The sequence below is a fragment of the Bos taurus genome, chromosome 18 (genome assembly GCF_002263795.3).
Source record: "Bos taurus isolate L1 Dominette 01449 registration number 42190680 breed Hereford chromosome 18, ARS-UCD2.0, whole genome shotgun sequence".
NCBI classification, from domain to species: domain Eukaryota; kingdom Metazoa; phylum Chordata; class Mammalia; order Artiodactyla; family Bovidae; genus Bos; species Bos taurus.
In genome coordinates, this window is record NC_037345.1 from 59,080,704 (window position 1) to 59,092,107 (window position 11,404).

Here is an 11,404-nt window from a genome sequence, read left to right on the forward strand (position 1 = left end):
TTACCATATGTAAAATAGATAGCCAGTGGGAGTTTGATATTTGACTGGGCATCTAGAGCCACTGCTCTGTGACAACTTGGAGGGATAGGGTGGGGAAGGAGGGAGGGGACACAGGAATGCCTATGGCCGATTCATGTTGAGGAATGGCAAAACCCATCACAATATTAAAAAAAAAAAACTCAAGAAAAAAGAAATTCTACTACAGCTGACAATGAACTATGGAGGATATTTATTAATTCTATAATGTTACATCAACATTTTAATACGCTTTGGAAAACTGGACTTCTATTTAGTATTAATATTAAATATTTCTAAACATTACTGTTCATTAGGCTAATGTAAAAATGTCCTAGGCAATAGATAGTAAATAGTAATTTTTCTGTTTAGCAAAACAGATAAATAGTAATTTACTACCATCTTCAACAACCGTATAGAACAATGGAACATATCTGTACAGCAGGAAAAGGAATGTAACAAATTCATAGCATGAGTAAACATTCAGTGTTTTGTTAAATAATCTCACTGTGGTTTCTCCAGTGTTTGACAACTGATACCTTTAGACTTTACAGCCAACTGCTTCCTATGCTGCCTATCTGGGCAGGCTGAGATATTCCCGTCAGGTTGGAAGTCTACAGTGCTCCAACTAGAAAGCTTCATCAGTTAACAAACATTCTCATAACATATCATCTGTCCCAGTATCCAAACTAAACTTTGGGTTTGGTTCCATCTTGTGCTTTCAGTGACTTCAAAGTAACAACAACAACAAAAAATGTTGGGGATTGAATGTATGAAATTTCTAGTTTATCAATCAAACAAAAAAATACCACCATGTAGTCTGCATTCTCAATGATTTCTGGGACTTCCCTGGTGACTCAGGGATAAGTAATCGGCCTGCCAATGCAGGAGACGAGGGGGTCAATGCCTGGTCCAGGAAATTCCCACATGCTGTGGAGCCACTAAGCCCCTGAGCCACAACTGTTCAGCCAATAATAAATAAATAATCACAAATAAGTTATTTCAGAATTCTCCAAGGTCAAAAAGAGATACCACTTTTAACCTTAGTTCTGAAGTTTATTTCCTAATAGTTTACATGTTTATTTTTCTATTTTCACTTCATGTAAATCAGGCACATACTATTGGTTTTATTGGGAACAAAAGAGGACATTGGGAAATATCATACAGGAACATCCATAAACAGGGGAGTAGGTTTTAGGGGGCCAGAGTCTATAAAATCTCCACTATGGACAGAGTGTGGAGAGAATAACTCAAGTGCAAATTATTAGTATATAATCCCCAAATTAACTATTCTTTGGTTTCACCATGAAAAGAAACTCTAATAGATTCTTCCAACCTTGAGAGCCTTTGGGGCATTACTAAGTTCTGTTATGAAGAACTGAAATCAGATAAAACTGTGTTATTTGAAGAAAAATGATTGTTGTGAATAAAGAAATACTGATTATACGAATGCAGGTAACTCCTTCAAAACACTGATTTTTCACAGGACATTCCTGGTGGGCACAGGAATTCCAGGTTAAGAACCTGCCTTGCAACAAAGGGGACTCAATCCTTGTTCAATCCTTGGTTGGGGATGTAAGATCCCACATGCAGCAGAGCAACTAAGCCCAGGTACCGCAAAGACAGAGCCGGCATACTCCAGAGCCCCCTGCCAGGATGAAAGGTCCTGCGTGATGCAAAAAGGATCTCGTGATCCACAACTAAGGCCCACTGGAGTCAAATAAATAAATATTTTTTAAAATACACTGATTCTGCTTCTTTGGGTATATAATCAGAAGTGAGACTCTGAGATCCTATGCATGTTCTTTTTAATATTTGAGGAACCTCCGTACTGTTTTCCATGTACTATTTACATTCCCACCAACCATTCACAAGAGTTCCTGTTTATCTGTATTGTGCAAGTATGCGGCACATGCACGTGGTTTGGAAAGACATGGAGAGAACCCCACTGCACTGGCAGCAAGAAATAGCAGCTGCATCATCTGCAGAAGAAGCCTTTGTACTACAGGTTGCTATGGAGCTGATGGTCCTCGGAGTCTACGAATAATCCTTCCCTGTGCCCGTGAGCTAAGTCACTTCAGTCATGTCTGGCTCTTTGCGACCCTATGGACTGTAGTCCACCAGACTCCTCTGCCCATGGAGTAGGTTGCCATGCCCTCCTCCCGACTCAGGGATCAAACCCATGTCTCTTATGTCTCCTGCATTGGCAGGTGATTCTTTATCACTAGCACCACCTGGGGAGCCCGATCTTTCCTTACATCCTGAGATTTAATGGCCCCTCCCTAATGAAATCCCTCTGCCATCAAAGTTTAGCACCATTTTCCTTCTAGGTTGAAAGACCCTTATGAAATTTCATCTGGTTCAACACACTCTCCACACATTCAGTAATAATCCATCCATCGTGCTGTGCAATCCTCAAAAAGATGCCAAGGTTTAACAACTCATGCATTTATGATGGAATAATACACATGAAGGCGCCCGAGAAGCAAACCGGATTCAAGACAGCTTCTTATCAGTCACAGTGACCTCAGCCAGCCCAAAAACTGTCATCTCTGAACTCCAATAATAAAAACAAATGTGTATGCTGATGCACATGTCCCAGTGAGACTTCAACAACTTCCAAAGATACACTCCAAGGTCTTTTTCCCCTTCCAAATCCATCAGAAACCTTCTTCATTACAACTCAAAATAACAGAGAATACTAAAAGTAACCAACATTATCATCTCCGGGATTTTACCAACAGTATTTTAAGATTGCATAGTGATTCTTGCCCTTCCAAAAGACATCACAAAATCCACTCCATGGAGTCAATGCTGTGGGGAACCTTCTGGATCCCACCTCCAGGACCAACGCACCCATCCCTCCCTGTGGGCTCAGCTCAGGCCTTGATTCTAACACACTGCAGGGTAACAGTCCTCTTCCCAGTTCCACTTCCTTCCTTCCTCCACAGGTGTGATCATGACCTTCCCAATCAACCAACGCAGACAAACCTCAGTCACAGTGTCTGTGTCCCAAGTAAATTGAGCTAAGACACTATGGCATGCCCACCCTTCCAGGCAACCCACAATTAGCCATCAGCCCACATCCAGGTCCTCCAGTCAAAACTGAGACCACCCTTGTCAACAGTTCCACACAACGTGATCCCACAACTGTTGCAGGGAAGAGCCAATTCTGATTCCAAGTTGCAACGGTTTCTTTGCCTTGCTTCTCACTGCTGTGGTTATTGTAATCATCCATAATGGCTGGCCTCAGAGGACCCTACCTCTTGGCCTGACTGTTAAACTAAAGTGCCTTTGTTGAGCTCACAGGGAGATACTCTGACTTCCTAACCTGTGAATGGCTGCAGGAAAGAAGAGATGAACACAGAAGGGGGCTGAGCAGGGCCGAGCGAGCAGGGCACACCTTCCTGCTTGTTCCTCCGTTTGGTTCCAGAGGTCTCTTGTCAGGGTTAAGTAGTACTTGAGGGTTCCTCACGTCTCATATTGCACCATTGATTGCTCATTGGTTTAAGTAACTGTAACACTTTTAATAAAACCTTAAAATTCTGTGGGATAATCACAATGGAAAGAAAGGTTTTGACATAACATTTGGAGTCCTGCATGTCCGACAACAGAGGATGAGATGGTTGGATGGGATCACCGACACAATGAGTTTGAGTAAACTCTGGGAATTGGTGATGGACAGGGAGGCCTGGCGTGCTGCAGTCCATGGTGTCACAAAGAGTCGGACATGACTGAGCGACTGAACCAAACTGTACGTGGAGTCCTGCTGTTGAGGCGGAAGTGATTCAGAGGCCTGGGAACTGAAACCTGGTCTGGTGGCCAGGTTGGGGTTGGGTGGGGGTTGATGTGGGGTGCTGGTGGGGTGGGGCTGGATGTGGGGTGCTGGCTGGACCCAGGAATATTCCTGCAATTAGAATTTAAGCAGTTTAAGTAAACAAGAACTGGCTGTATGTAGGGATGACAAGCTAGAATGTGAAACACACAACTCTTAGAAAGGGCTACTTCATACTAACACTTCTAAGGAGAAAAATGTCTCGACATTCCACTTCTTCAAGGATCAAGCTTATTAGTCACTGCAGTGACCCAGCGAAAGTGCACCCTGAGGGCAAAGCAGGATTGAGAAAAGCAGGCACCCTACTGTGCTTTGGACATTCTGGCCTTGGTATTTCAGGAAGGGTCTCTTGGGTCCATCCACCTCTTCAGCAAGTCCAGAGAAGTTTGGGGGAGTCTCTCCTGGTTTTCAGGTTATTGTTTGATGACCCCAATTTTGTTTGGCAGTGTTTTAACATGCATAGCACCCAGTTAAAAGACACTGAGTAGAACTTCCCTGGTGGTCTAGTGGTAAATAATCCACCTCCCAATGCATAGGACCCGGGTTTGATCCCTGGTCTGAGAGGATACCACATGCCTCGGAGCAACTAAGCCCGTGCAACACAAGTACTGAGCCTGTGCTCTACAGCCTGTGCTCTGCAACAACAAACAGTAGCCACAGCAAAGAGAAGCCTGCACACAAGAAACTAGAAAGTTGCTTCTCCTTGCTACAACTAGAGAAAGCCCACATGCAGTAAAAAGAGGCTCAGCATGGCCAAAAAAAAAAAAAGACTGAGTCCTCTGGACTGACCAAAAGAAGCATCAAAACGCCAGTCTCCAACCATACCCCAGCCAAGTTTGTGTGGAGAATTCATAGCCCAATTGCTGCAAAAAGAGAAAGAAGCCAGCACAATGTAGACTTAGCATAGCCAAAAATAAATTTTAAAGATTATTAAAGAGAGAAAAAAAGTTTTAATGAGAAATGCACTCTTCTTTATAAAAGTTTCTTTTCCATGCTTATGATGACAAAGCTTAAAATACTTATATGAGAAAAACTTGTTTACATCATAATATATAATACTTAAGTCAGTACTTCAATGTAATGGAATGTCAAATTACTATATGATCACTTGACGGTAATTAGGCAATTTACTTCTTGTTGAAAATTGTAATATATTTTCTCTTATTTTTTGTTGTCTGTTTCTGAAAGATCTGTCAGTTGTGGACAACAAAGCATATTGTAAAATATAAAGTCTTAAGAAGACATTAGAATTTATTTTCATCAAAATTATCAACTTGGCGATATTTATAAATATTCCTATGTGTATTATGTGACTGAACTCAAATTGTAAAGGAACTGTCTTTCTTTACATTTACAGGGCACCTACTATGTTCCCTGTAATTGTCTATGTGCATTTTAATGTTACAAAAGTCTCAAAATAACCCACTGACTTATGTATTTGTTAGTGTAAGGCAGAAAGGAAATGTAAATTAAACATTAAATCTGGGTCATAACATGTGGATTGAAAAAGTAACGCTAAGGAAAAACTATTGAAAAAAAACAAAAGAAATAGGATGGCAGGATTTAAGAGATTACCACTGAAACATATATATTACCATATGTAAAAGAGCCAGTGGGAGTTTGATGAATGAGCGAGTGCTCTGGGACAATCTGGAGGAATACGGTGGTGAGACAGGTGGGTTCAGGAGGGAGGGGACATATGTACGCCTATGGCCTATTCATGTTGATGTACAGCAAAAACCATCACAATATTGAAAAAACAAAAAAAACAATTAAGTGATGGTGAGTTAGGCCTGAACACAGAATCAAAGCATTCCCACACCTAACACATTTGTGTAGTTTTCCTCCAGTTTGAATTTTCTGGGGGTCAAAAAGTTGATATATTTTACCACATTCTCTACATGTCTAAGTTTTCACTGCCGTATGGAGTCTCAGATGATCTGCAACATCATTCCTTGTGACTGAAGGGTTTGCCACATAATAACATTTATGTGGTTTCTCTCCTGTATGAACTGCCTAATGTGCAGTTAATGCTGAACATGCACTAGAAACTGCCACATTCATTTCACTTGTATCTTTTCTATGCAGTAGGAATTCTCTGAATTATAAGGCCTGAGCACTGACTAAAGGCTTTGTCACACTCATGACATTTGCACTAAAATGTTTCTCACAACTGTCATATTTCTAATGTTTCTCACAACTGTCACATTTCTAATGTTTCTCTCTAGTATGAATTCTCTGATGGTTTCTAAGTTCATCATTTCAAATAAAGCACTAACCATATACATCATATTTATATGATTTCTCTCCTGTCTGAACTGCCTGATGATGAGTTATGGATGACTGTGCCTAAATGGTTTGTCAAAATTTTTATATTTCTGAGGTTCTCTCCAGTATGAATTCTCTGATGAACTGCAAGGTTTGCATTCACACTGAAAGCCCTGCCACATATACCTCATTTATATGGTTTCTCTCCAATATGAACTCTGATGAAAACCAAGTTTTCCAGTATGACTAAATGCCTTGCCACATACATCACATTTATATGGTTTCTCTCCAGTATGAACACTCCGATGAACAGCAAGGTTTGAACTTACTCTGAAAGCCTTGCTACATATATCACATTTATATGGTTTCTCTCCAGTATGAAGTCTCTGATGAACAGTAAGGTTGGCAGTATGACTAAATGCCTTGTCACATACATTGCATTTGTATGGCTTCTTTCCAGTATGAATTCTCTGATGAAGTTCAAGTCTTGTAGTTTGATTAAAGGCCTTGCCACACACATCACATTTATATGGTTTCTCTCCAGTATGAATTCTCCGATGAACTGCAAGGTTTGAAGTTTGACTAAAGGCTCTGCCACAAATATGATATTTATGTGGTTTCTCTCCTGTATGGAATCTCTGATGAACTGCAAGCTTTGCAGCTTCATTAAAGGCCATGCCACATACATCACATTTATATGGTTTCTCCCCAGTATGAAGTCTGCGATGAATAGTAAGGTTTGCAGTATGACTAAACGCCTTGCGACATACATTGCATTTGTATGGCTTCTTTCCAGTATGAATTCTCTGATGAACTGCAAGGTTTGAAGTTTGACTAAAGGCCTTGCCACATACATCACATTTATATGGTTTCTCTCTCATATGATATCGCCAATGAATTACAAATTTTGCAGCTTGATTAAAGGCCTTGCCACATACATCACATTTATGTGGTTTCTCTCCAGTATAAATTCTCCAATGCATTGCAACTTTTGTGGTTTGATTAAAAGCCTTGTCGCATATGTTCTCCTCTAGGAGTTTTATAGTTTCTGGTCTTACATTGAGATCTTTAATCCATTTTGAATTTATTTTTGTGTATGGTGCTAGAAAGTGTTCTAGTTTCATTCTTTTATGAGTGGTTGACCAGTTTTCCCAGCACCATTTGTTAAAGAGACTCTCTTTAATCCATTGTATATTCTTGCCTCCTTTGTCAAAGACAAGGTGTCCATATGTGCATGGATTTATCTCTGGGCTTTCTATTTTGTTCCATTGATCAATATTTCTGTCTTTGTGCCAGTACCATACTGTCTTGATGGAAGCAACCTAGATACCCATCAGCAGATGAAGGGATAAGAAAGCTGTGGTACATATACACAATGGAGTATTACTCAGCCATTAAAAAGAATACATTTGAATCAGTTCTAATGAGATGGATGAAACTGGAACCTATTATACAGAGTGAAGTAAGCCAGAAAGAAAAACAGCAATACAGTATACTAACGCATATATATGGAATTTAGAAAGATGGTAACAATAACCCTGTGTACGAGACAGCAAAAGAGACACTGATGTATAGATTAGTCTTATGGACTCTGCGGGAGAGGGAGAGGGTGGGGAGATTTGGGAGAATGGCATTGAAACATGTATATCATGTATGAAACGAGTCACCAGTCCAGGTTCGATGCACGATACTGGATGCTTGGGGCTGGTGCACTGGGATGATCCAGAGGGAGGGTATGGGGAGGGAGGAGAGTTCAGGATGGGGAACACAGGTATACCTGTGGCGGATTCATTTTCGATATTTGGCAAAACTAATACAATATTGTAAAGTTAAAAAAAAAAAAAAAAAGCCTTATCGCACACATCGCATTTATATGGTTTTCCTCCAGTATGGATTCTTTGATGTCTAGTGAGTTCTGAGTCCTGAAGAAAGGTTATGTCACACTCATTACGTTTGTAAGGTCTTTTCTTTTGTGGTTCATGGTCTGGTAACAGTTCTGAAGGATGCATAACAGCATTTTCATGTTTATGAGAAAAGCCTTTGCAGACATTACGAGTTCTCTGAGACAATAAACCTGAGGTGCTGACATTTGTCACAACTTGACTACATTCAAAAATTATCCCTTCAGATTGTACCATCTGCAATTCATCCTGAAAGGTTGATCCATGCCTTTCAAAAGGTCTATTTCCTGCATCACTTCTACTATAATGATCTCTTCCATCAGTGAGGTTTTGTTATGGGATGTAGACAATCCTTTGTCATTTCTTTCATCATCTGTCCACAAACAATCAAAGTCATGTATATTTTCCTGGATCTTCCTGAGGCGAAAATCTTTGATTTCAAGGCTTTCAGCTCTTCCAAACATCACTCTTTGAAAAATTTCCCTTTTACCACTGTTTGCTTTTGCTTGTAATTTCTTGGTCATATGTATATGAGACATATCTATAAGACATAAAGAACCACAGGTATTCTATTAGTTACAATTCATAAATAAATTATTTCTTATCAAACACATGATATTATACCAAAAGTCATATCCATCCTGAACAGAATTACGAATCTTCGCAATGATGATCTTAAAACTATAGAACACTAAAGGAATAGAACTCTTTAAAAAAAGAGTGATCATATGTAATTCAAATTAACTTTAGGGTAATGTAGTTTCAAACACAATCAGAAAACATTCATTTTATGCAAACTCATGTCAGTTTGCAAAGAAAACATATTTTCCCACCATGACCTCAAAGCTCATCCTACTTTGTACTAAACATGCTGCTGTCTCATAATTGAGGAGAAACTAATGGTATATTGTACATACTTTATGCATATTTATACATATTTAAATGGTAAAGAACATACAGGACTATAGAGGTGACTCAGTGGTAAAGAAACTGCCGGCCAATGCAGAAGACACGGCACAGTGGGATATAATCCCTGGGTGGGAAAATCCCCTGGAGCAGGAAATCACAACCGAGTGCACTATTCTTGCCTGAAAAAAATTCCATGGATAGGAAAGCTTGGTGGCCTACAGTCCATGAGATCACAAAGAGTCAGACAGGACTGAGCAACTGAGCAAACAAGCATCAATCAGGCAACACACTGGAATGGTAAACAATGCAAAAGAAGCATTCTAATGAATAATGTAAAAAATAAATGGCAGTTAGTAACTGGTCAATAAATACTGCATTGAGAAAATAAAGAATTCTATAACTATATATATATATTTGCTGGACCATATGGCTTATGAGATCTTGGTTCCCTGACCATGGATTAAATCCAGGCTCACTGGAGTGAAACTCCTGAATCCTATCCACTGGACTGTCAGGGAATTCCCTAAAATAATTTTAAAAATAAAAAATTAATACTTTTCTAAATACCTCTTAGAAATCTATCAGTAGATAGACATATAGGCATTTTAAGACATTAATAAGTGGTTCATGTCAGTTCTATTGTGTAATACAAAAAGACCATCATTTTTAAAAAACAAAAAATGAGTGAAACATTCTTTGCTTACACAATAATCATTCAATACATCAACTCCCTATCTACACAGTAACCTAAACTCACCCAGTTCATTGGCTCCAAGATATATGTAAAGGAACAAGCTTTGGGGCTGCCCTTGTGGCTCAGAGGTAAAGAATCCGCCTGTTAGTGCAGGTAGGGCACACAGGTTTGATCCTTGATCCGGGAAATTCCCACATGCCTGAGAACAACTAAGCCTGTAGGCCACAAGTGATGATTTTGTGCTCTAGAGCTGGGGAGTCACAACTTCTGCGCAAACACACAGAGACCACGCACTGCAACAAGAGAATACACTAGAATGAGAAGTCCATGCACTGTAACTAGAGGGTAGCCCTTGCTCGCTGCAAGTAGAGAAAAGCCCCTGAAGCAACAAAGACCCAGTGCAGCCAAAAACAAATAAATTTTAAATAAAATTTTAACATACTGTTATGAAGATAAAGGAATGTGATTGGAAAACTTAGTTAACTAGAGTCAGAGACAACTCTCTTGGGAACGAAATGTAAAATAACAACATACAAGATGTAATGTAGACAAAGAGACATGTCACAATAAGCATGACAGGAAGTAAATATATCTTTTAAGCAAAAGTAACCTTTGAGGCAAACTCCCTGAGGTCCAGTAGTTAGGACCATGTGCTTCCACTGTAGGGGGCACAGATTACATCATGAATGGGGAACTAGGAACCAGACTGCCATTGTCACAGCAAAAAAAATAATAATAGTAATAACCTAATTTTTTCTATAAAACACGCAAGAGTCTATGCCACCTAACAGCACTAATTACCACAGGAGGGGGACAAGGGGAAGTAAATCCCTTTGAAATAGCTCATCACATGCTACCCAAAGTCAAGCAACAAAATTGACAGGAGACAAATGACAGATTGTTGCAGAACATATAAAGACCTTGCCTTCTGGGACCTGTTTTCGTGGAGTCCACTTTCCATGAAACCTCTCTCTTAAAAAAAAAAAATCACTTTGTTCATTTAGAAACAGCCATCTGTAGGTCAGAAGTACTTTCCATTTTCCTTAATAAAATGTAATTTTGAGGTAGGAGTTGGAAGGCCTGCAGGTTGGACATCTACAGTCAGCTACCCTCCTCTTGCATGCCCTGAGATAAGAGATAGGTCGGCTCCGGTTGAGGAATTTACAGCCAACAAAAACAGGGTAAACAGGCAGTTTGTCTCTTAATTCAAGGGAACAGTCATGGCAAGGACAAAGAAAGGAAAAAACCCTGTCTGATGAAGGAGACAGTACACAAGTGCAGAAAGGTGCCTTGGAGTTAAAAGTCAGAGGATCAGTCCAGGCCATAATGAGTTTTGCTCCTCTGAGAAGCCTTTACTTCAAGATCCAGGGTGTGCCTGTGTACCCAAGGGGAGGGTCCTGAGACAAATTAACCGGGGGGGACAAAGCAAGGTGATTGGCCCACATTCCTCATACCTTTCTTTCTAAAAACACACATCTTACTTTCCTTAAGCAACCATGAGCTGTCCGTTATATTAGCATTTTGTAGACTGATGAACATAAATACCATTGATAATGTCTAAGAATATTTGCTTTCTTATAGAGAACATCTCAGGGTGGCACCAAACGTATTCATTAATAGTCCAAAATCTCTTTAGTTTGTCTGTAAGAGGAAATGAGTTTTCAGTAATCTGTGTTTCAGAATCTTATTTTATTTGGAAATGACCTAGATATTCAATGAACTTTCATCACTTAGTTTATTTATTTATTTATTTTGTTTGTCCTGTATAAAAAAGGATCCCAA

The 11,404-nt window shown here is 39.6% G+C and overlaps 1 protein-coding gene across 1 annotated transcript; it reads right to left on the bottom strand.

Moving 5' to 3' along the window:
* Window positions 1–206: 206 nt before the first annotated feature.
* LOC132342729 (zinc finger protein 239-like) lies at window positions 207–8,555 on the bottom strand. Its single transcript, XM_059877181.1, has one exon. The coding sequence runs from the start codon at window positions 7,240–7,242 to the stop codon at window positions 6,310–6,312; it is 933 nt and encodes a 310-aa protein (XP_059733164.1). The 5' UTR covers window positions 7,243–8,555; the 3' UTR covers window positions 207–6,309.
* Between the last annotated feature and the right edge of the window lie 2,849 nt (window positions 8,556–11,404).